Raw genomic sequence first — 25,537 nt, 5'->3', positions numbered from 1 at the left:
TGCGATGGATCTGCCTTAATCTCACCACATGGTACAGTATCTATCCAGTTCATGTATAGATGAGTCTACATATATAATTACCATTAACACTTATACAATAACAGTTTACCTGTTTTCTGGATACACTTTTGTATGCAGGCATCTTTGTTCTTGTACATTTCTAACTGCTTTATTCTAAAAGCAGTCATGGACAGTTTGTCAGTCCAACACAGGGCCACATATAGATCGACAAACATGAACACTCACATTCACACCAGCGGTCAATTTAGAATGTCCAGTTATTCAAATCTCTAATCTACTTTTTTTGCGACGATCACGTAATGACACGGAGATATAATGCAAACTGCAGACAGAATTAAGGGATTGAAGCAGTTAATCAGTGATCTTCTACCTGTAGGGCAGCGTTATCATCTATTGCAGGGGAGCAGTGGTGGTCTCTAAAAAAGCTGTGTTTATTTGTTTAGCATGGTAGCAAACATTATGACCATCATTTCAATAATGAAAGACTGAAATAACAGCCTTCTAACCTGTACATTAAAGTAATGAGGACGGTAAAAGATGAAGGGCAACATAATACCATCAACATAATTACTACCTGTAATGACTTATGAAAATGAATGGATTAGTTGGTATTTCAGTATCATCATAAAGTACTGGGTTACATATTCCACCGGGTAACTTTATATGAAGCCTGCATCTCAATAAAAATCCAGTAGTCCTAATTAATATGCACACTTGTTATATAAGAGTGATTTCGTCTAAACGAGTATCTGGACATCAGCATCAAGGGTAAGCATAAGGGACACAACCACCATGTATTTGCATTTTGTGGAGCCTGTCATTACACATGCTAATATACAGCGTGCTCTCAACTGTGTTGTGCTCTGTTGCATGAGATTGCTGTCGGCTAACCACATGAATCCCACATTTTAAGCTTCCTGTGGCTCAGCAGTCATAAAAGGGTCCACGCCGTCTTAAGCCAGGAGGCTCATGGTGTGTCTATGAAACAGATCACAAACACTGCAGCAGATGCCTTATCACCAGAATTAGACTAAAGCCAACAACATCTTTAAACATCACAACATGAAAGCACTTTACTGCTAAATGTAGTTTGAATCTATTACCACTGGTCCAGCCTGGCTACAGTCTGTACACTGTAGCTCTACGTATTTTGCAATATTTCATGTTAAAGGTAATAATAATAATAAAATTGTGAAATTTTAATTATATGAAATCATTTAATGCATGGGCAGAACAACACACACTGTTTCCTACCATGTTGGGTGATTCTTCTTTTTCATCAGTACACTCAGCTCTTTGGTTAACCATTATCCTGAGACAGGAGTGGTTTGGTCTTGAGAAGTAAACCTTTTGGCTAACAGAAAGGAATTCAAGGCTGTTGAAGCATCACTTATACAATATTTAGCAGCTCCATCACATGTAAAAAAGAAAAAAAATCAATCTTGCATGCAGAGAAGAGCATAAATCAAAAGCTGTGGATCTGTGACTTGGTTCTACGAGATATGCAAATATGTGATCATATTCTGTCCATACTTTATCTGAAAATATCCAAACTGTGCAGGTTAAAATAGAGAAACATGTATATAAATCATACAGTCAGTGTTTACCAGGGGAAAGTGACCGCAGGTGCCGTAGGAGGCAGAAGAATGACCTAAAAATCATGACAGTCCTCACATTAAAAAAACAGTCACAGGGTTGCATGTAGTGAATCATTCAACTGTACTGATAACAGATAAATCATTCTGTAGCCACCCACATATGATTAGGCTGCTGTTAGACAGATCTAACAATGATCTACTGACAATCTAGTTTATCATTTGGGCTCAATTAATCACCAAAGTTAGAATACAACAATTTAAGTAGTTGCTTAAAAACAAACATCAACAAAAAATGTGCTTGAGCAGTAAGTCTTCAACTGATAAATGGCAACAGAAGAAAATGCTATTAAAAATCAGTGATCACCTGAAGGACGTCGCAGGGCGGCTAATTCTAAACACTACAAGGTGCCAATGTCTTTTACAAAGATTTAGGAAGGTGGAGGGTGAGAACAGTGAGGGTTTTTGGCTTTGTGTCAACGTGTTCTATAGCAAGTCATTAACCTCAGGTTCGTCATCATACGCAGCATCAGCTTCGTGTCTGGTCCCAAGTACAGATAAATAGGCAGGGTTGTATCACAAGATATAAAGACTTGTTGCAAATCACACACACACACACACACACACACACACACACGTAGTGTCCTTCTGTAGAGGAGAGCAGCCAAGAGTGAATTTTTCTATTCCATTAGTCGTGCTAACCATACACCTTGCACAAAATCCTTAGTAGAACATAAATGAATACTACATCTGACTTCAAGCTAACTACACGCCAAGTGTGTACAGCAATATAGTGTACTTTTAGTCAGTGATTTAAGTGTTAATATTGACTCTGTCCTGTTATCAGGAATTGAAACTGAAACATTTCCACTGTCCCATGATGTCCGTCTGAACATGGTTAGATAATTCATGAGGTCGCTACCATTGGTTCAATAATTCAAAGGGCTCTCGCACTGATGTTGTTGAGTCACGGACAAACGTTTTACTCAGAGAGAAGCAGAGTGAGGGGGAGAGAGAGCCTTTTGTTGGGTATAAACTTCATAACAACTTGCCACACCATTACTTTCTGAAGACTGCTAAATTTAGCCCATAAGGGAGCAGCCGCGGGATAGCATGAAAGAGGGTAACACAGCTTAAGTGAATGGAATTTAAGATGCAGCCTGAAAACATGAAGTGTGGGTCTGATGCAGAGGGGATTCCTAATGTGGTTAGCACATGAGGAAGTCCCGACTCTCCCCAATTTTAAATTTGCTCTTTAAAAAATAGGATTTGACCAGGTATGGCATACATCAAAACAAAAGCTGATAAGTCATTATGTTAAATTCATCATATAGAAAAACTATGGAGAGAAAAAATGCTAACAGCTAATTTGGCTGTGAAGATACAGAATCAGTTCATTTCCCAGCCTGGTTTGCACAAGCAGTTTGTTGAAAACTCCACAACCGCTATTTCTGTTAGCTTTCCCATAGAAGAACAATGCACTGTTGACCCCCTTAGCCAGATTAAAATGTTTGTATGTTGAAGGGGGAGGAGTGAGTTATTACAGGCCTCGTAAAAAACAAAAGTCTTTTCCCAGTGTGTTTACATGGGACTTGATTGCTTGGAAACCACAGGGGCATTGTGGGGCACAGTGCAGCCCTTTGATGGCTGACAGTCGATGGAGGGATGGACGACAGGGTGGAGATTGATGGAGAACACAATGCACAAAGAGACTCAGTGACACAAAAACAAGAATGTAAAAAAAAAACGTGCCTGACACACTGAACTAAATTTGTCTTCATCAATCAGCTGGGTCTCTGTCCACTCACATGGAAAATTAGTCACCAATGGTATGTACAGGAAACATTATCAACAAGAACTTATAGAAGTTGAAACTGAAATACATTCAGTATTTAGTGATTACAACCAAACACTCTAGAGCAGAGGTGAGACATCAAATTACAGCAGAGGCGTCCAACTGTGGATCCACTGGTTGGAGCTTTTGATGATCTGCAGCAGCAGCAGCAGCAGCAGCAGCAGCAGCAGCAGCAGCAGCAGCAGCAGCCAAACAGACAGATATTATGTTTGTTTTAGCAGACTGCATGTTGAAAAGGAAATGGTGGAAAACCAGGCCACACGTAGCCATTATGACTCACTGACCTCATTAATTATTAATTTTCTATTCACACTACCGGAAACAGGTCTGTTGGGGAGAAGAGAGACCGTAGCAGAACGCCATCAAAGCTTTTACATGCCAAATGTGACATGAAGAAAACTCAATGACCTGTTTTCTTGGAAATGCACATGAAGGAAATCATCAGCCTATGAATTTGGTCATCTGCCATCAGATGATTATGATCTGTACGCAGATGTTGACTGATGGTGATGTGGTTCAAATCTACAATTACATAAGATTCTGTGCTACATCAGAAGAAGAAGATGGCATTCACACACAAGGCTGTTAACAGACATTCATGACATAACATGTGACTGGGTCTCAGATCAGAAGTGACAAAAAAAAATGTCCCTGAATTTATCACATTTAGCCCTTGAATTGTGTATGACCACATACTTACCTGCCTAATTCTTTTCAAATTCAAGGTTGAACCTGACAGTTTATCAATTGTGCTGACAGTAGACTCTTTTCTCTTGCCTCCACATGCACCATGAAACATAATGACAAGTCTATCTAGGTCAGAAACATTACAATTTTGCTTTATAACTCAATGATTAATGCATTGACTCAGGCCTGTGCATGTCAGGAAAATAAAAGTCAGAACATTTCTAGCACCTCTAGACACCAGATTCAAATAAATTCACTTCTGCATGTGTTTCACTCCATAATCGGCAGGAAAATGGTGGTGGATAAATTCTGTGTGATACATCCCTAGATAACTTTCAAGATTTGACATATTGACCATACAGAGCTGAAATTAAACCAGATGCAAGGCTCATCGTCAATGGATGGAACACTATTCTCTCAAATGGAGGTTAGTGATCAATATTTTCTCTTCCACAGAGGCTACAGGGGCTGAAATAAAACACACCGGACATCAAAATGAATCCATGTCAATCTTCTTCTTCACAGCAGGAAGCTAAGATGTAGTGCAGAAAACTCAGCATTTACACATCAGTGAAAGAAGCCGGCTGACATGTACGCTGAATATTCAGTGGGTGGATGAGGCTTTTTAAACCTCAATGGCCCCACTTAGACAGGATGAAGGCAACAAGCGGTAAATGTGAACTGTAGGGAGGCAATTATTCCATGTCTCCATCAAGCCCAGAATGGTTTGTGGAGTCACGTTATCCAATGATGCTGAAATGTGACCCTGGGACCAATGAAGACCAGGCACCGACCCAAGGTTACTGCCTTTTGAATAAGCACATGGAAAAGCCATTAGAGGAGACCTTGGGCTATCTCTACAACAACAGCCACAACATCCTGAAGCTGAAGCTGTAGAAAAAAGGAGTGTCTAAAATTCAGCGAGGACAGAAATAACAAAGGATACTATGACAATTCTGCTGATGGAAAGAAAGCAAAAAAAGGTCTGTGCCTGTGGATCCTGTCTGGTCAACCTAATTGTCTCTTCCAGCACCTGTGGATAAGAAGACAGCCCCCGGTCTGTGCTCCTGACATGCTCTGCAACGGTCCGTTAAATGCTGCTCGAATGCTGCCTGCTTTTACCAGTGAAACTGCTGAAGGCAAAGCAGAAACAAAGAGAGTCAACGCAGCATCTCCACCCTCTCAGACCAGACAGTTTTCTCTGGAACCCCGATGGTCCACATGGCCCACAGAACTGACCTGCTGATTCAGCAACGTTCCATCTGTGACAAAACGTGCTCTGTGACAAGAATCCTAATAGTCAGGAGTAGGTTGTCGACGTGAGCACACACCACAACACGAACACAGGTCATGTTCAAGCTGTCAGGTCGGGCAGCACGGCCTCATTAACATTCTGCATCTGACTCCATATCACACACACAAGCAAACACAAATCTCCTCTGAGAGAAACACTCTGCATTCTGCCAGTAAAATGCCATTACCTTGATTATACAGGTGGAAAATCTAAAAGAGTAGGTGGAGAGATCACTTTTGTTATCTTCCAGATCATTCTGAAGGGCGAATCTCACCTCAAGTCGTGATGATATTTAAGCATTTTATTGTAATGTGAATTAATAAATAACATTAATGCTGAATGTTTCAGATAGGCTTGTAGTTACATTTGTTTAACATGGGTATGTGGAAAATGTTTTGTTTTGTGGCTCCATAGTGCAGCGGTAATAACACCTGCCGTACACATCTGCCTTACACGTAAAAGGTCCCTGGTTTGAGCCCTAGAGGAAAGATATACTCAGTGGTGCTTTCAGTGTGGCAGCCTGTGAGTTCCAAACACGTACTTAATGCTGCCTCCCGTAGCAGCCTGTGTGGGTCGCAAAGACTCACACTGTGAATTTCCTATTTGTGGGACAAATAAGAATATTATTAGAACACTTGAAAAAAAAGATTATAAATACTGAATCTTGACGTCAGTACCGAGGTCCGAACTTTGGCTTTTTCCGTACCGTGTCATCTTTAGCACATAGGCATGACCTTTAACCTCTTTTAGTGTGACACATACAGTAGATCTAGAGGGAAGAAAGTGAGCAGCTTACAGGAACACAGCCTAAGGAGTCAGACGTCCCCTGAGTTGTCAGCATAATCAGAGAACATATGCTTCTCTTTGGGTATGTTTTGTGGCTTTGCATATAAGCTCTGATTGTGCTTGTGAGCTGCGGCGCTCCTGTGGCACATCTGGCAGACCGCAGACCTTGTGCTGTCAGGTTCTGTTGAGGAAGCTCACCTGAGGTGGCATTCACGTCCCTGGTAATTATCAGGACTATGATGTGGGAACATTAAGACAAATAAGTGAGTAGTATATATATATATATATATATATATATATATATATATAATGTATATACGGAATCCAATTATTATGGAAATATGGAAAGTATTAGTAATGACTAACACATAAAGAGGGTAACTGTTGGGCAAAGAGTCGCCATTTCGCCAAAGCGCCTCAAGCCATAAATATCATCTCAACTGCCTTCTTTTTTTTCAAATATTTTTCAAATACATTTTTCTTTGGAAGACTCTTGCAGGAGTAACACCAACAATTTCCCTCTGGGGTTTAATAAAGCATTTTCTTTTTCTCTTTTCCGTTCCTATTTCTTCCTTTTGTTCAATGCCGACCATACCTCACCTTTATGGAGAACAGAATTTTTTATATAGAATAAAACTCACTCTTTTGTTTCCCAGACCAGCCACTGATATATACTGTCAGAGTAAAATTTACAGTCGCTAACCCATCTGTCTGCTGCCTACAGTCATTACTGTCTGGATTCTCTCCGTATTTTAATTGTAGTGTATAAAGAAGCTGAAGGCAGGCCATCTATCATTGTCTCTATGGTGGTTTGAGTGTGCACTGAAAATAGCAAACACGGATCATAGTTAACTTGAGTGATGCTGACTTCACTTACAGTTGAGCCAATATGTTTCCTCTGCAGATGGTGAAACGAGAGAATGAGCAGAACTCAGATATAACTCAAAGTTTAAACCAAGGGCATGCAGTGTAACAACAACAAAAAGGTTGGACCATGAAATCAGGGTGAAGTGAAAGAGAAGCTAAGGAGAAGGGTTGGATGGAGAAGGTGTAGCTCTGAGCTACTGCTGCTTTGATCACGGTTACATTAGTGTGCTGTCCCTGCGGGTGAAGAGGTCAACCAATGAGGGGGCATTTACTGAGCAAAAACCTGTCAGGAAGAAAGTGCTATTCCAATGAATGCTGCACTGACAGGAAGCTGCTGCAGCTGCAGAGGTGAAACTACAGTGACTGTACACTGTACAGTTTTTCCTACTGTGACTTACTGTATGTAGGAGGAAGCAAAAATACTTCACATGCACTTACTGTACATTTGAGATCCTTTTAAAGTGATATACTGTATTGCATACAGAAACCAGGGGATAGTGTTGTCATGGATTTCTTTTAATATAAAAAGCCCCATGAGCCCTTGTTTAATGCATTCTTTAACATAGGTGTATGAATTTGAACTATGTATTTAAATACTTAAAACAATAGTTTAAGCAACATTAGCATAATTTGGCCCAAGTTTATGTTTACAACACCTGGGATACAGTATTATGTGTTCAGGTGTCCCAGGAAACATGGTGACATGAATTCTAAAAAAAAAAATCCACTTTTATCAAATGTCTTCTTGTTTTGTTTGAAGGTCAAAGTGAAGACACCGTAGAGACTGACTGACAGACCATGGAGGACAAACATGTATCAGTTTCACCCCCAGCTCTCATTTAGCCTTCTGTCAAATATCTCAACATTGCCTCATCCTTTACTTTGGTGTGTGGGATGGCTTGACCTGAGCTTCAACTGTTCCGCTGGCAGGTGATCTTTTTTATCTGAGGCTCTGAGGGTGAGTGGTCATGTTTTGATGGAGTGCACGTGAACCATGATGCGCTGTGATTAACCATCTCACCTCTAGGGGCATCATTATTGTGATTAACCATCTCACCTCTAGGGGCAGCATTTGTGGATGCTCTTTTATCCTCTCAGGCTGTTTATTTGTTGCCACAGCTGCCTGGTTTTTAATGACTCCTCTGGTAATTAGTGGTCGCCCATAATTAGGATAAGGACTCTGGACTGTCACCCACCCACAGTGGCCTGTGTGGTTGGTGTTTTTTCGGTTGAATGGAGGAGGATGTGGCGCACACTCCGCCTTCATGTGGCTGTGCATACAGCTGTGACTGGTGTTCTGACAGGACACACAGGAGGATGAGGATGAGTTGCAGTTTACCCTGCAGGCAGGACAAGAGAACAAAGGAGGTTCTCAGGTGAAAACTGACTTCAGTATTTGAGCTCTGACCACGTCTGGCTGCTTCAAACACCGGCCCATTGTCAGTGATTCTGACACACATTCTACAAATACACAATATACTGTTGATAACACACATGTCACAGCCTTTTCCAGGCTAGTTTATCATTTTTGGTGGAGATATTTTGAATTCTTTTCTCCCATGAAGGTCAGATAATAACACTCTGAAGTCATATTGGCATTCCTCTGATCAAGGCTGAGCAACCTTCAGCTGAGGTCACATCTGTCCACACTCTATACAGCATTTAGCTTTTTTAAAAACGTGGGAGAAAGATTTCAGTCTCAGCTCAGCAACTAAAACAGTGAAAGCTGATTTTGTCTAATATAAATAAAATAGCATCAATATTTTTTTAAACGATAAATTCTTCAGAAAAAAAATTGTATCCAAATTGATACTGCAGTCGTAATGTGAAATATAACAGTTTGCATCTAAACGACGTCAGCAATTACTGTGACAGGGGATCTGAGCAACAGGAAGTCAATGAACACACAACCTCTGTCACTATGCTAATGAAAGCTTATTATAATGTGTCCAGTCTAGGTGATGCTACTCCAAAACAAAGCCAGTAGATCACGGTGCCACATTATCAATAAGGGCCCCGGGGCCCTTCATACACCTGCTATGGATTCCCACTGTTTCACCCTGACACATTGTCCTGTCATACTATGTCTGGTCCCAGGGACTCCTCCTTAGCTATGCGTGTGTGTGTGTGTGTGTGTGTGCGCCTGCAGTCTACTGTTTGACCTTTTATCACATCACCCACTGAATAATCCATGTAGGGAGCGTCAAGGCAACACTCTTTAGGAAGAAAGAAAATCCATGCCGATACACGGTGCGTGAGCCGGGTCTCCCACTGTGACAGACAATTGTCTGCTATCTCCGCAGAGAAATTAAAGCAACTTCATTAGCATTTCTAGAATGTTATGGTGAATGTAGTTCAAGCATTTTAAAAATCCTTAATATATTCACATGTTATGCCTGTTGGTTTTGGTTTAACAGTTTGCTGGTTGTGTTTGTGTTCATTTCTTTCCCCACAGGACACAAGAAGAAGGTGTTTACTAACAGAAATTAACTAGAGGTTCGTCAATTGACTGCAGTCATTAGGACAGGTGCAGCTGCAGCCTGGACGTGTCACCATTGTATCACATCACCCGTGCATCATATGGCCTATGTATTAGTCAGGAAAAGAAAGTTTGGCTCACCTTAAAAAAATTTGTATTTCAGTTGAAAAATATAGAAATTTAAAGTGCCACAATATTGTAATTTAATAAAAATGCATACAGTTAAACAATCTACAGAAACATAAAAATATTTTATTTTTTGATTTAGCAAGAAAACATGCAATGTCAAATTGAATCCAACCAACCAAAGGCCCTTTCATTGTGACACACAACCACCTCATAGTATGAGGTTTATGCTTGTGACTCGATGGCCAATAAATCACTTTTTATCAACTATCCATAAGCAACCAGGCTGGTGGGCCATTATATAGCATTTTTCTATCCCTGGTAAAACAACGAAAGGGACGATGGTGCAAATTACACCATTTGGCTGCATTCATTAACATTATCTGATTGCAGTCTGGACAACAGCCAAGACTTCCCATCAGCCCTTGAGGCATTTTCAGCTACGGCTCAGATGCACCTGCTTTCTCCAGAAGAGTCATCCCCAAAATGTCACAGTCGAGGACTCTAGGGAGTCTCTGTAAGAGAGCAGGTACTCCCTGAGGAAAAACTGCACAGGCTGCGTTTTTCATGTACTAAATGGTATCACACAGCAGGTAAAAGAAAAAACTGAGAAATTCAGCTGTTTTTCTAAATGTGTTGTACCAAAAAATTCCCAATTAGATGGAATTATCTTTAAAAATGACAGCTTTTATAATACAACCACACTCTTTACAGTGTTTCATGTATGCCTTAAGGACAATTTGACTCTGGGGACAGAGTTCGGGACGAAGGGACAATCTCCTATGGGTAAAGGAAGTCAAGCCTCGCAACTGTTTTCCCGTCTTTGACCAGGTAATGAGGATAATCTCTTTAGAGCAGCAGTCACAGCATCAATCCTGGTGTCATTTGAGCTTTAAACAACAGACACAGTGCAAACCAAGACTTGTAGAGCTTTAAACAACAGACACAGTGCAAAGACTTGCGTTCTTGTTTACACTCTGACCATTTTAAATAAAAAATACATTTTTTAGCAAAGTCAGTGTCATGTTTTTAATGATGGATAGTAAGATATTTTCAGGACACGCCTGTCCCAACTTTCTTAACACTTAACAACAATGGCTATTATACAACATAGGTCATCCTAATTGTCTGTAAACCACTGTTTCTTGAGTGACGGGGACCATACAAAGTCGTCCCTTCATAATCACATCGGCACCTATATAATGTGAGAACATGAAAACATCACACAGAAACAGCATTTGTCCATCCGGGACCCAAACTAGTGACCTTCCTATAGTGACACAACTCCAACCACTGATCCACTACGGTATGTTGGCTCCACGTTTTCTACCAGTTAAGAAAATATACTGCATATTGTCTAAAAAATGATAATAAATATTCTTCGATTCCATAGCACATTAAAAATGCTGACCCTAAAGCATTGAGAAAATGGGGGGGAAAGTTTACACAACGTGAAAATGTATATATAAATATTATATATATCAACAACTTGAACCATTACAACACACCTGGGCAAGGTTGCCAAGTAAAAAAACATTTTTTTTACTAATAATAACAGAACAGTTTTGCTCTAGGTATTTTTTCTTTTATTTATTTATTAATTTTTACATACGATTTAAAATGGACGCTTTCAATTTTTATTTTAGAGTAAAAGCACTTACTCGGTGTTTTGTTCCAGGCGCCTCCACCTGCATCCCATCACAGTCCAGATCACTCTCAGCCTCAGCAGGTTGAACCGGGGCAGCTTCAGTCCTTACCCCCGGGACCAGTGCAGGATGCACGGTCAGAGAAACATCCGGAGAACTGCAGTACTGACCCAGTGTTAACTCTGGACACTGACCGTTACTCTGGTTCTGTTCAAAAGGATTTTACCGGAGGATCCCGGTTTAACATCGCGACCCCTTCTTTCCTTTGCGGCTTTCTCCTTGGGAACTATGCTGCGTTCAAATCCCCCTCGTAAAATCTACACCCACGCTTTTAATCGTGAATCAGAAAGGGGTTTTACTTTCACTTTATCGGAGAAAAAAAAACTACCTGAGAAACATTTAAATGCATTTAGAGGTTAACGCCTCTGTAGGTAGCTTCAACTGCTAATCACTTGATTTTAAATTAATGGACACATTAAATATTACCTACGATTTATTAGGATCCAACTGACCAAACAATGTGAACTAACTTCTGCCAACCTGACTACCATGACTACCATGACTAAATTAACACAGGTTACTCTTGTGTTCCTGCCACCACTAATATATAATTATCACGGTACTCCCTCCAGTATGAACCATGTAACTGTAGGCTTCTTGTAAGAAATTAAAATCTCTGTATGTACTTTTCAGCATTTGGCTATAATGAACAGGAAAACAAATTGATATATCTTTAACAAATAGAGGTGTGTAACAGAAAATAGTGAAGTTCATGATTTTATTTTTTGTTTGTTTGTTTATTTGGTTGTTTTTTTTACAATATTTGGAGGGCATTTTAGCTTACTTTATGTGCTTATAGCAGGTAACACAAGGAAACCTTGTGAACACAAGAATTTCATTCCACTCCATGTAGATGACCGACCATAGACGATTAAACAGATATCCGCTTCTTTGTGCAGTTGGAAAGATATTGACTTGCACACACAATCAAATTACTGGCACTACTCCTTTTATGGCCTCTTGGGTCATATCCTCAAAGCAGCTTTAGTGCCTTCAGTAATCTCTGCACAGTGCCATTCCTAACTGTTTGTCCTCAAGTGTGCCCTAACATAAAATGAATTGGATTTGGAACTGCTATAGATAAGAAATGATTGACATTTGCTTCTCCTATCTGCCCTAGTGTGTGATTTTAACTAGAATCACTGGAGGTACGCTGATGTTACATACACTGATGATAACATATATTTTGTTACGTGTACTAGTTATCCGAAACAAAATCATATTCTGTCTAATATATTTCCAACAGCAAGTGAACTCAGCGCTAGCCATATGCTGGACCAGCACTGTCACTCTCCTTCTGATTGGCTCAGAAGAAAAACGCTGGCTGAGGCCACACACAGACACGCATACATTCAGCCACTCCTTCCCAGCACATACACTATAAAGGCATGGAGGTGTGGTTGTGATGTCGAAGTGCATCGTTCAACTTGATTTAGTCTGGGTTTTATCAAATCTGTACACTGTTTAATTATTGTTTTATCAATAAGAGTGGGCTGAAGGTGACAAAGAAGATGATGCTGATATTTGTATTAGGTTTGATGATGAGGATACACAGAATGGGAAATGAGCTGATCAGAGGGGTGGCATTAGAGAGGCAGGGCTGCCAGGAAATTATACACCCACTGAGGATAAGTATTGATGTGATTGTTTTTGACAAAAAGACGTTAGAAAAGAGGGTGACATCAGAGTAAAGTCCTGGACATACAGTAATAAAAGAGGAAACAAAGTAAGATGTTGTACAGTACAAGTGCAGGATGCCAAAAAAGGACGAGGATATTTTTGACACTTACAGTTCTATTTTGAAGTGCTGACACTGCAGCTGAACTTTTAATACAGTAGTAGTAGAATCTATCTTGTTGCTTTAAATTGGATCATCCTTGAGGCTAATAATAAAAAGAAAATGTTTTAAACTCTATCCTATAACGACTCTTCAAACTACATTAGGATCTGAAAGGAAAACCAAATCAGACTGAAATGACTTCACAGCTCAGTGTACCTTCGCTTTTCCATTTTGACTAGTTTATTACTGTAAACAAAAAGCACTTATTTAGCTGTGTGTGTGCAGATGAATTATTGGTGTATGCAGGATACAGTGAGATTCAGTGAAAATGAGTAGATAGGAGCTGGATGTGTTGAAAGAGGAGCAGAGACTTAATGTACTGTGTATCCAGAAATGGCAGAAGCAATATGTTCAAAGGAAAGGCTTCTAGTATTGGTTACTCAGGAATATTACAATACAACAGAAGTTGAACCCTCCAGTAACCAATAGCTATTCACGACAATTTTTGTAAACAGATTTACAAGGACCCCAGATTATCATATGGTTCAGACAGTATGACAGGAAAGACGAAGATTTGAAATGTGTTATTTATTATTATTGTTATTATTATTTATTATTGTAATTTTTTTTATTTATTAATACAATGCTGGAGGATCAAATACATGAAATTCTGTATAGTTAGTTAGTTCATATACTTGTTAGTACACCATGGGCACATTAAAATTGTGATTTATTGTGACACTAATATAAAGTTAACATTAATGTTCTAAAGTACTTTATCTTTCTCTCTGAATCTATTTACACACTAAAATAGGACTAGTAAGCAGCCTATATTGTATGTAGGTCATACTGATATGTGGAGCCAAGTCCCCCTCCAACCACCGTGCTGAGGGCTGCCGTCATCTCAGTTTCCACTGCAAACAGCCTACAACCTGAGAACTCCGTATTGTGTCTTCACTAGAGTATTGTGATTTTGTGGATAGTTGCTCGGAAACAGTGGACCTTGCCTCCCAGAATCTAAAGGCAACCCCCACAGTAAGTGATAGCACCAGGGCGCAGCTAATGTTTACCTCCATCCATGGAAACAGACCCACTGAAGCCTCTTTTCACATGGGACATAACCTGGCTGAGTAAAAAAGATACTTGTGTCTCTGACGTCTATCCTGGTTCCCTGGTAGTTTCTTAAACGTAGGAACAAATACAAACAGGAAAACTTGAAATAAGCTTTTATATTTCATTCATATCAATTTATGTTTTCCCTGTACACTTCTGTGATCCTTCCTTTATATATATATGCTTAGGATTCTGTTGTGCCTGATGACCTTTGACTATGCAGACTAAAGGTCAAATGTCACTCCATGTCACTAGAAGCTAGCTTATTCTAAGCAAAATTAGAAAATATGGTCTAACACCTAACAAGAATAAAAAGAAACAGAAAAAAGAAAAGTCACAGTTTCACTAACCAACCAGAAGTAGAACACATCTAACAAACAGGAACAAGGGAAACAAAGGATCTAATAAGATCAGGGGTAAGTCTATCATCCACCAAGAACAAGATCAAAAACAGGAATAGAAGTAAGTATAAAGGCAGGGAAAAGAAGCTGAAGCAACAATCCAGAATAATAATCCCTTAGCTGCCAAAGGAAATAGAGTCTAAATGTCTCTGTAGGTCAAGAAGGATGATTACAAACAGATATGGGATGTAAATGTCACTGGTGATTGTTTATATTTTCATGCAGATCTACAGATTATTTAATTTTCATGTCTCTTATATCAAACTCATTCTGACTATAGGAAACATGAAGAATAAAATATCTGTACCAGGACAACACAACTTGAGCCCAGTCGATCTGAAGATTGAATCTCTACTTGCAAATCTGAGCATTTCACTTCATTTTCACTTACACGCATGGTCACATACCATCTCCTCATGCAGTGTGAGTGGACAAGAGGCTGAAGGACAGCATTGTGAAACCATTGATTCCCTAAGCTTGTCTAATCTGGACATTCCACCTTTCCTTAATGCTAATACTTTAATGTTTGGAGGCAGTTGAGCATATGGCCTCAGCACAGCAAGACCAGAGCTGGAATTCAAGGATTACAGCTTATTATCAGTTCACAGAAAGAAAAAGAGATTAGTGTCACTGCCACAAGGCTCATGAAGTTCAGAGCCTCGGTGTCTCATTGAGACTGAAATGGCAGTGAGTTTCAATGCCACACTTCATTAGTCTCATATTGAACTTCCAACTTTCTACTCTTCACTGTGGTTTTATGTAGTGACTGCTATATCATTTATTTCTGCAGCATCCAAACAGCGTAAGTACAAATAGTGTCTGGAAGGTTTGTGAGTCCAGCGATGTGTGAGCTGTAGTTTCTGGGATATTTAGCCATTGATCTTCTACAGCTTCATCTTATTAGTGATTGTAGGAGAGCTTGAGCCAATCCCTTCTGACATTTGGGAGAAAGTCAAGGTTCATCTGGGCAGTTTGCCAGATTGAATTTACAGGACACAGTGACTAAAACGCCATATAAACAACAGAGAGTTTTCTGTGTTCTTTATCTGGTTTTGGATTTTGATGGTAAACTGGATTACCTGGAAAAACCCCACATGCAAAAAGAACATGCAAATGGGTCAAGGAAAGGCCATCTGCTAAACAGGTGACATGAATCGGTGCTTCACTGCTGTGAGTTTAAACTCGAATTGTTTAAATAATGGTTACAGTTAACAAAGATTATAAACCCTGAAGGTCTAGACTGTTTGGGGAATCTCCCATGGTGCCTTAAACTCTATCATATTATTTCTCTCTTGTTTATTTATTAAATGTTAATATTATCTATTATCTCTCAAATTTGAATTATTTAGCAAATATAATATTAAATACCTATTTTTTCCTTTTATTTAGGTTTAGCATAGAGGTAGTTGTCTTTTACATGTTTTTCCCGGGAGCGGAAATTAAACATAATTGGGCTATAAAATTAAATTGTATCATTAAATTGTATGGTAAGGCAGATCAACTGCAAAATATGTACATTCCCCAACAAACAACACCTAAAACAAAGCTAGCTCTATCCATTACCCTTCACATTACTTTTGTCAGATTTTAATGAGCTGACTTTTTTGTTTTAATTAAACGTTTTCATACAGTAAAGCCTCAGGAGCCATGTGCCGTTTACCCTGAAGACGCACTGGCGTGACCAACTCCTGATTGACAGATAATTAACCAATAGTTTACCAGCAGGAGGAGTCTACGCCAACAGAGAGAAGGCGGGATTTAGGAGGCACCGCTGGGGTGATCAAGGCACTGCCATACATGGTTGTCGGAAAAACGGAACGGTAGAAAAGTGGAGATAGGCCAAAATGAATGGGACAGCTTATTCCAACTTTGACAATCAAGATCATGTCCTGAAACTGGGGGAGACTTTTGAGAAACACCCGAAGAGTGCCTTCCACACAGTGCGATGTAAGTGGGACTTTGAATTGGTTGGTGATGTTTGGCTTCAGAGGCTAAATGTAGCATGCTAATAAGCCAGTTAGCTCCCTAACTATTGAAAGCTGTTGAAACCGTGTAGTCAGTTGTGACGTTTCCGCCTACTGGCGATTTTTTTATTTAACTGTGTTAGAATATTAGCCGATATCAATGTTAATGTTGTCAATGTACATTTGTTGAATATTAACCGTTAAAAATCTTTGCTCACCAGCTGTCAGAACACTTGCCTCTGTTGGCATTGTCTCTAACGATACATTACCGCCATCTAGTGCACAGTTACGTACAATACATTGATAAATGCACGTTGACTCATGAGAAGAAAAATTGCGTGCACAAACAGGTACAATATATTATGTGAAAAAATGGATACTAACGTTACCGACAAAACTTCTTTAAAAAGTAGTTCATTATATATGTATATACGTATGTAAAGATGTAAGCCATTGCAATTTCTATTTTGTTTCACTACAGATGATTTTAAACCAGCTTCTATCGACACAGCATGTGAAGGGGAGCTGGAAGTTGGCAAAGGAGAGCAAGTCACTATTACTTTACCCAACTTAGAGGTCAGAGGTTAAAGCTGCAAAGTTTTGAATAATTGAAAAGCAACTAATACTTAATGCTGTTTTTGTTGATGCATTGTAATAATATAGTACTTGAGTGATGAGTGAACGTTTGCTGTGGTGGTGAAATATCACAAATTTGCACTCCTTGTCCTAACCAATAAAATATGAATAGTTTTTAACCATAATATTTAATATAAATTACATAATACTTCATACAAACAATTCTTTCAAAGTCTTTAATTAGTTTCAACAGGTATATTTTAAGGAAAGAGGAAACAAGCTTTGTCTATTTCTTGTATTTTTATAGGGTTCAAGTGCTCCAGTAACAGTTTTTAAAGGATCCAAGAGGCCTTACATGAAAGAGTGCATCCTTATTGTCAACCATGACACAGGAGAATACAGACTGGAAAAACTCAACAGTAACATAGCTGTGAAAAAGACCAGGTGGGTAGGATCTTTTCTACAACAAGAAAAACTAAGGAAGAAAACATACATCTAAAAGTGTTGGCTACATTTTTTTTCTTTCTCAGAGCTGAAGGTAGCAGCAAAATTCATTCCCGCCTGGAGCAACAGACGAGTCGCCTGAGTCAACAGATGAAGAGCAACAACCACCAGAGTAGCAGCAAGTCATCAGCCAGCTCCAAGAGTTCTCCCCCGAAGGAGAAGACCTCCCCTGCCTCCCCAATGGATGACATTGAGAAAGGCACAGTATCTTTGAAAATATCACTGCACTGGCTCTTCGTGAATTTCTATTTCTCTCATCACTGTATGTTCCTTCTGTAAATGGGATATTCATTAGCTAAGTTTTTTGACTTGTGCTGCTGTGTGCAGAACTGATGGCTGAGGCACAGGTCATGGATCAGCTGAGCAGCAATGACAGCTCTTCCAACAACAGTTCCTCGTCCTCCAGCAGCGATGACAGCTCCAGCAGCAGTGACTCAGAGGACGAACGCACCTCAGCACTGCCTCCAGCGAACCACAGCATGCCAGTCATCAGCACCAGCAGCCACCACCAGGAAAGTGGAGGACTAATGAACACGCTGAGTGAGTAGCTCTTATATCCTTGCCACTAGAATTAGTAGGTAAAAGGTTTTTTATACTGTTATAGACCTCGGTAAACAGGCAGTATAAACAGATCCTCTGTTGTATTTCCCGAAGGGAGCCACCAACATGAGTTAACACACAAGCCCAGACAAAGAGGTTAATTTTCGTCATCATATCGTTGCAGAGAATGACCTACAGCTGAGTGAATCAGGAAGTGAAAGTGACTGAACAACAAGAACAAGCCTGGACACCTGGGGACAAGTTGGGGGTTTCAAGAGAAGACTACAGAAACCCCAGCACAAAGACCTGACAATGTCTTACTCCCTTAATAGACCTTCATTACATATCCACAATTCTTTTAGAAAGTATAATTTCTTGCACCTATATCAGCAAGCTTAAAATAAGTCTTATTTATCACTCTTTATTTTTGTATGTAAAGACTATGCATTGAAGTGATGCCTTATTTCAGACTGACAGGATGTAGCCGTTGTAACAGAAACGGTAAATGTAGACTTCAAGTTCATCTGAGCCTGACGTGGTGTTCATGTCGTGTAGATGGAGGTTTCTGTCCTTCACCCAGTCGCCTCAAGACCAGTTCCTACATCTCAGCTCAATTATTGATTGGCAAAGGAGAAGTCAGGTGATGTCAAATAACATCTGTTCTTCTGACGCTTCGCTGCCTTAGCTTTGTATATTGAGATAAAACTTAAACCTATGTTGAAGAGCCTCTATTTAGAGTTTATGGTGAATCTAAATTCAGCATTCTATATTTCAGTCAAACAGTGTGTAGTGCACTAGTACTCATTTGATTGAGGAAGTCATGCTTTGTAGCTTTGAACCTGCAATACTTGAATCTATTTATATTTCAAAGTATAGTTGACCAATGGTGAATAGCTTAATATATTTTATATCTATTTTAATAGCCAATCAAATGAAAGAACAGATCAACAGGAACTAACTGTGATAACAGAGATGGTTTAATACTGCACTTCACTTTAGAGTCTTACTGAACATTATTTGCCTTTTGTTATTTTTCTCTTAAGGAGCCGTGTTGTATGTGGTATATAGCTTTATCACAAACCCTATGTTAGTGCTGACATGTCTGAAATCCATAGACTGTGTATAAAAAAATGGAGTGATCGTCTAGTTTTATTACTAAGTGGACTTATGATGACCCAACAACAGAGACACCACGATACTTTTAAAGCTTTTATGGAACTTAAGCAGCTAATGTTTATCAACTCCTTAATAAGACACAAGGTTCCATCTACTATAGTGCTTTATCTTCTTATTCCCTATCAATGCAATCACACCATACACATCTGCATCTCATGTCGTACTACACAAGACCTGACACTAGTGGTTGAGACCATAACACCTCTGGTAAATGTTTATGGACAATATTATTTGAGATTTTTTTTTTTCATTCAGATACCTGGGCTTATATCAGTTTATTATACGCAGTCTATGGTTAGTACTCAGAAGGCTAAAACTGCACTCTTTGTTGCAGCATTTCTTTAGTATAAGACTGAAATGGTTACCTTTGAAACACAGTTTAGCTTTAGAGTGGCAGCCTCTGATTGTGATTTGTAAAGAACCGGAAAAGAATTTCTGTTTTGAGAATAAATATTTTAAATGTGTTACCACATGTTACGTGTTTTTATTTAATGTTAATACCTGGAAAAGGGTTAAATATGTATATATTACATATAAACACATATTTACATAATAAATATATATACATACATTATAAATGCATACACATACATATGAATATACATATATACAGTAGATTATTATTATTATATACATATATGGTTTTCATATAGGGATTTAATAAATTACCTAACTACAAGAAACAAATTAGTTCAGTCTGCTCTGAAGAACAACAACACTGTGCGTGAAGGCAAGTGTCCACCAAAACAACGATATGGGGAAAATGCACCACACAAGTGTTTACTGGCTTTTGTTAATTGATTCTTCAATTTAAGCGTTTGTTCTCTGCTTTTTTGAACTCTATGACTTGAAGGAGTTTTGGTACAGAAACAGCCTTTCTGTAGTCTGAGGTGATAAATGGTTTCTCCTGGCTTTCATGATACACGCTGCCATTGGAAACAGCCTGTCGAAGCCCCCTGCTGTTGCCGGTACCGCCAGCAGCTTCCTGGCGACGCTCTGGAGAAGGGGGAAACGAGTAGCTGATTTCCAGTACAGCAGAGTGGAACTTACCTCCAAGAGTGGTTCTTCAAGGTAAACCTCAAACTCCGACATCTTCTTCATTTTAGCAGGTTGTTGGAGAAAATTAAATATGGACTTGCGTTTGAGGGCATTTCCATCGACTTTATCCACACCACTCTCATCTCTTCTGTTATTTGAAGCCTCTTTTAGGTCAGTAATGGGAATCTCTTCATTCTGCTCCATTTTAATTTGATGCTCTGTCTGGTATTTGTTTTCTTCCATGGAGCTAAACGCAGGGGCAGCAATGCTTTCCAGTGTGGCTTCCATAATCTCACAGGCTTCATGCTTTGTTGGAGGAGTAAGAAACAAAGTCTGGTCCTCAGCTCTATTATCAGGAAAGGTCTGAAAAAATAAGAACAGGGTTTTAAAGCCTGGTGCAGTAAACGGTACTACTGTCTTTGCATTTGTTTTTCCACTTAGGGTTTTAATAAGTTGACTTTGTGAGAGCACCATTTTAAGAGCGTAACAAAAGCTTTTATGCCATTTTCAATACCTTTAATTTAATCCTGGGGTCAAGCAGAGCTGCTAGTACAATGTCCTTCTGGAAGATTAGAGACTGGAAGTGTCTGTGCAGGCCTGTACGTAGAGCCTCTCGAAAGTGGGTGTAATCTGTGACGCAGCTCTCCAGGGTCTTATCAAGGCCAATAAGGGAGGGTATTATCAAGCAGACTGTCGCACCACTTCCTTGAAGGACCTATGTCAGAACAGAAAAAAAAAGTTAACATATGGTATACTGTATTACACAACTCACTAGACTTTAGAGTATTACTATTTTCCACCTGTAAGGCTTCCTCGAAGGGCTGCAGGAGCGTCAGGATGTCAATAACTTGCTCTCTCGTCGCCATGATAAGAGGCAGGACACTGTCTGTGTCAGTGGCTTCTGCACGAGCCTGAGCAAGGGCAGTCATAACTGCAGTCCAGGCTGCCTCCTGTGCCATACTCCGTAATAAGAGCATCATATTGTTCCAGCGACAGTAAGTGGAAGGAAGGCACAACGACACATTAAACTCTGTCAGCAGCACCTGAAAAATACACAAAATAAAAAACAGAGTGAAGCCCAATGCATTGTCTCACACCAAAATACAGGCAAAAATTGAATATAATATCTTGGAATTACTAGTTTTATATCCAGCTAGTAAAAAGAAATGTATTTTTTTCCCCTGTGTATTTAATATAATAATATAAGACTAAAACAATCTTTTTGGAACTACAGCTCTGACAGTTTCATAGAAATTATACAGTACATCACAAATTACAAGAAAAATGTATTTAATTAGTTGACAACCAAATAACCCCTTTCATTAAAAATGTAATGCTTTTGAAAAGAGAATCATAGTTTAAAAAAATCCAAATGAATGAACTTCCAAATGAATATGATGATGTGACCTGTTTGTCTGTTTGTCTTACTTCACTCCAGGATGCGCTGCTCCGAAAGAAAGCTACGACATCGTGGACCTGTGAGAGCAGGTTCTCCACGACCCTGGAGTTCTTCAGAGCCTCTGTGATCACCTGCTGCAGTCCCCTGGCTACACAGGTAGTTTCAGTCCCAAACTCTAGCTGTGGAAAAGGTGATAGTGTTTCTGGCATCTGGTCTGACAAAAAAGTCATCACCAAATCTCCGTCCGTCTCTCCTTCAGTGGACGAACACATGATCTCAAAGTCACCAAACAGCATGTTTGCAGCCAGGGCCTCGTTGGCCAGATTGATGAGGATGTAACCGATGCTGTGAGGAAAAACACCGTAGCTGAGGACCACGCGCTCCAGCTCACTGGCCACAGCACTGCTGAGGATTTGGCAGCTGAGATGTCGAAAAGCTATGATTGGCCGTCTGATCTGCCAAGTTTCACTGATAAAGTGAAGCTGCACCACGATGACTGGCACCTCCCCCAGTTTGGTGTCATCCCCTGACCACAGGTCAAAGGTGACATGAATTTTTTTCTCACCATCTTTGGTTGTGGTCTCAAGTTCTCGGATGAGCTGAGGCTTGAATGTTGTCTCGACATCACGGTAGAGCTGCAGACTCACGGCACGCTGGCTGAGCCTGTTGTATTCAGGGCTAATAGAGTTCATGAAGGACCTGAAGCCTCTGCCTTCGACAAAACTGTGGGAGGGAAGACAGAAGCCGTCTAACTCTATGAAACTTAATGTGAATGAAGTTTGGAATACTTTGAGTCACCTGAGTGGCAGCATCTCTTCAGCGATCATTCTTAACGCTGCATCTTGAAATTTCTTTTGTTCTGTATCTGTTGCTGGTGCAGCTGCTGAAATGAAACCGGGGCTAGGATTGGGATGAGGACTGAGTGGCATGATGGGGCTTTGAGAAAGTTCTCTCTTTAAAGGGCCACTCTGTGGAGGTTGAAAAATCATTTTCAGAGAGTCTTTTTTGTTCTCCGTGTCCAGCTCCAACTGCAGCAAAACAGCAAATACCCGAATGAAACAAGAAACCTCTGTTGAGAACTTCAGAAAAGGAATTAAACACTAAGACGAAACCTCTGTTGAGAACTTCAGAAAAGTAATTAAACACTAAGACAAAAAAAAAACAAAAAACGTACCTGTTCATCAGGTTCAGATACAACAACACACTGAATGTCCATCTAAAACAACACATAGCAATTATTTGGATTTACAAATAGCATTAACAGATTTTTAGCAGTATTACAATGACATATGAAGTCTGACTAATAAACATCAGACGTTAACATTTACTAGATAAACATATCCACATTTCTGTCTTTTATCTGGGAAAGAATAAATAAATAAAATGATACAAAGTTATTTACAACTGTAAGAAACAGATTTATAACAGATTCTGGATTATTCTCACCTTTTCATCTTCCTCTTTTGTCCAAATATTATTCTGCAGGTCAGGATCCAGATGGTTTTTCCAGCGTTGCATGCACTGAACATCTGTCCTTCCCTGTTACAGCAATAAACAAATTCATGTATTTTGAACAGATTGTAACAGTATGAACTGTATTCAGCACCTAAATAATAAACATTCAAAGCCTATGCATCTTCACTTCTTGTAGGACTTACTGGAAAAAAGAAACTGGCAATGGCTTTCCAGTCCTTTTGTCTCAGATTTTTGATCAGTATTCTTAAATTGTCATCCTACAGACATGAGTAATATTTGGCATTTGATTAGGTTATTTATAACATCTCATTGCTCAAAGTGTAGCAACCTACTAATGTTGTTAGCATTAGTGTAGAATCAACAATTATTATAAGTAAGACGATGATATACTTGTAAAACATCACCTCTTCTGGAGTCCATTCAACTTCACTCTTGTCTGCTGCGGCTCCAGGCGTGGGCATCCAGAACAAGCCTGTCTCATCCACATTAAACACTTGTTCAGCACTGTAACCCCCATCCTTAAATATCCCAGCCAAAGTACTTGGAAGATCACTTGGTGCCTTCTCGTAACCACTAGCAGCTTTCCCTTGCACCTTAAGGTGATGCAAATTAGCACGAGCCTTAAACCGCATAAACCAACCTTTACTAGCGCCGAACTTTTCACTTTTACTCCCTTCACCTTTTTCTCTTTTCAAGGTCTCAAACAGGCTTTTAGCCTTCTCTTGAATCAACACAAGTGTCACTGGGATACGTCGTTGACGCTGATCTTCCAGCCACAGCATTAATAATCTTTCCATCTCGACAATGAGACCACTACGCTGCTTTGTAATCACTGTTGATTTCATAGGAGGAGATCCTTTCACATGTTCAAGTATACGCTTTTTATCGCAGATGATCGTCGAGACGGTCGTGCGACTTAAGCCAAGCACCCGGCCGATGTTCGTCGGTGTTTCGCCCTTTTCTGACCGTGTTATTATGTCTAATTTCACTTCCATGGAAATTGCTTTCCTTTTCTTTAAATAAATACCCTCAGAAGAGTCTGATTTACGCTTGGGAGACATAATGATGATACATAAAATGTAGCACAATCCAATATGGACCGGCTAAGGTAAACAAAGCCGTCTCGTCCGGTCCGCTCGCCAACTACTTCCCAAGCGAAAGTTGTTTGAATGTAACAAACATCGCACGTAAGTATGATGGAACAAGACTTTCTTCAAAAACTGTGGGATGTTGCGACGTAACCACGAAACGCCGTAGGTCGCGGACGTCGTAAATAAAGGACTTGCTGTACGTTAACCATGTCACTGCCCGAGCTGCAGCGCGGCCATTTTGCGCAAGCGCAAAAACACCACGTTCTCGGACCTCTACATACGGTAGCTGCACTTGGACAAAATTAATTAGAGTTGAGTTTTCTGCGGCGGCGCGTTTGGGCTCGCGCAACATAGACCAAAAAAACAAAAAACAAAAGCAAGCAAACGCTTTAAGGTAAGACAAGACCCAACTGGAAAGACTGTGAAGCCCCTCACCAGAACCCTGCCTTGTCCTGCAGTCTCTGGACAGAGGAAGATGTCAACATTCCCAGCAGGAGGAGTTTCTGTCTGAACGTTTTTAGTATTCATTCAGTGTTCTCTGTCTGGCATCAAACTCCTAGAAACTAAGACCTCACACCATGGATGGAATGTACTCCAACTGTAGCTATTTAGAGGGACGAATTGAAATTAACTCCACTTCAGCCCACCCCATAAATAAAATGAATTGTAAAATTTAAAAATATTAAAAAGGAAAATGAAGCAAGAATAAACAATAATTCTAATAAAAGTCACATGTACCACTAAAGTGCTTTCAAGTACCACAGAAGGTACACTTTGCATTAACCATCACTTCTACTGAAGTTGTTCCTTAGAAAACGAGGATTAAATAATGTCTTAATTTCTTATTTATTTTAAAATAATAATAATAATAAAAATATTATAAAAAACTCTTGTTTTGCTATGTTTTTTTCTTATAGCGGATTCGTCTGTTTTACTTCAGCAGCTGTTTGACACAGAATGAAAACATCTTACATTAGAGACAACTGTTGGCTGAACTTATTTTCCTGCATGATAATAAAGCACAAATAAAAAGACAGATGCATTGTCATCTGTGAATGCTGGT

The 25,537-nt window shown here is 39.6% G+C and overlaps 3 protein-coding genes across 4 annotated transcripts in view; 1 reads left to right on the top strand and 2 right to left on the bottom strand.

The window, feature by feature from the left end:
• Positions 1-11,920, bottom strand: part of arhgef49 (Rho guanine nucleotide exchange factor 49) — a 38,675-nt gene extending 26,755 nt beyond the window's left edge. The window contains exons 1-2 of one of the 2 annotated variants that reach the window (XM_025063622.1): positions 11,372-11,920; positions 8,163-8,445 (exon numbers count right to left, since the gene is read on the bottom strand). The gene's annotated coding sequence lies outside the window, so the exon portion shown is untranslated. The remainder of the gene's footprint in view (positions 1-8,162; positions 8,446-11,371) is intronic. The other variant, XM_008328346.3, reaches the window with a different exon arrangement.
• A 4,532-nt stretch (positions 11,921-16,452) lies between these two features.
• eaf2 (ELL associated factor 2) lies at positions 16,453-19,934 on the top strand. The gene is made up of 6 exons (XM_008328345.3): positions 16,453-16,657; positions 17,156-17,250; positions 17,558-17,694; positions 17,781-17,953; positions 18,082-18,294; positions 18,479-19,934. The coding sequence occupies exons 1-6, from the start codon at positions 16,555-16,557 to the stop codon at positions 18,520-18,522; spliced, it is 765 nt and encodes a 254-aa protein (XP_008326567.1). The 5' UTR covers positions 16,453-16,554; the 3' UTR covers positions 18,523-19,934.
• Positions 19,935-20,034: 100 nt separating this feature from the next.
• Positions 20,035-24,717, bottom strand: LOC103391887 (uncharacterized). The gene is made up of 9 exons (XM_025063955.1): positions 23,788-24,717; positions 23,566-23,640; positions 23,354-23,446; positions 23,082-23,123; positions 22,706-22,935; positions 21,937-22,630; positions 21,309-21,551; positions 21,023-21,223; positions 20,035-20,871 (listed from the first exon to the last, which is right to left on the bottom strand). Exons 1-9 carry the CDS (start codon positions 24,442-24,444, stop codon positions 20,311-20,313), a joined length of 2,796 nt encoding a protein of 931 aa, XP_024919723.1. The 5' UTR covers positions 24,445-24,717; the 3' UTR covers positions 20,035-20,310.
• Positions 24,718-25,537: the final 820 nt, after the last annotated feature.

The sequence above is a fragment of the Cynoglossus semilaevis genome, chromosome 16, assembly GCF_000523025.1.
Source record: "Cynoglossus semilaevis isolate Cse_v1.0 chromosome 16, Cse_v1.0, whole genome shotgun sequence".
NCBI classification, from domain to species: Eukaryota; Metazoa; Chordata; class Actinopteri; order Pleuronectiformes; family Cynoglossidae; genus Cynoglossus; species Cynoglossus semilaevis.
The sequence above is the reverse complement of the archived record's forward strand: the minus strand, read 5'-3'. Positions and strand labels throughout refer to the sequence as shown.

Coding starts and splice junctions, on each gene's coding strand:
- eaf2 (XM_008328345.3), top strand. CDS start 16,555: ATGAATGGGACAGCTTATTCCAACTTTGACAATCAAGATCATGTCCTG. Junction 17,251..17,557: donor TTACTTTACCCAACTTAGAG/GTCAGAGGTTAA, acceptor GTATTTTTATAG/GGTTCAAGTGCTCCAGTAAC. Junction 18,295..18,478: donor AGGACTAATGAACACGCTGA/GTGAGTAGCTCT, acceptor ATATCGTTGCAG/AGAATGACCTACAGCTGAGT.
- LOC103391887 (XM_025063955.1), bottom strand. CDS start 24,444: ATGTCTCCCAAGCGTAAATCAGACTCTTCTGAGGGTATTTATTTAAAG. Junction 21,224..21,308: donor CCTTCGAGGAAGCCTTACAG/GTGGAAAATAGT, acceptor GTTCTGACATAG/GTCCTTCAAGGAAGTGGTGC. Junction 20,872..21,022: donor ACCCCAGGATTAAATTAAAG/GTATTGAAAATG, acceptor TTATTTTTTCAG/ACCTTTCCTGATAATAGAGC.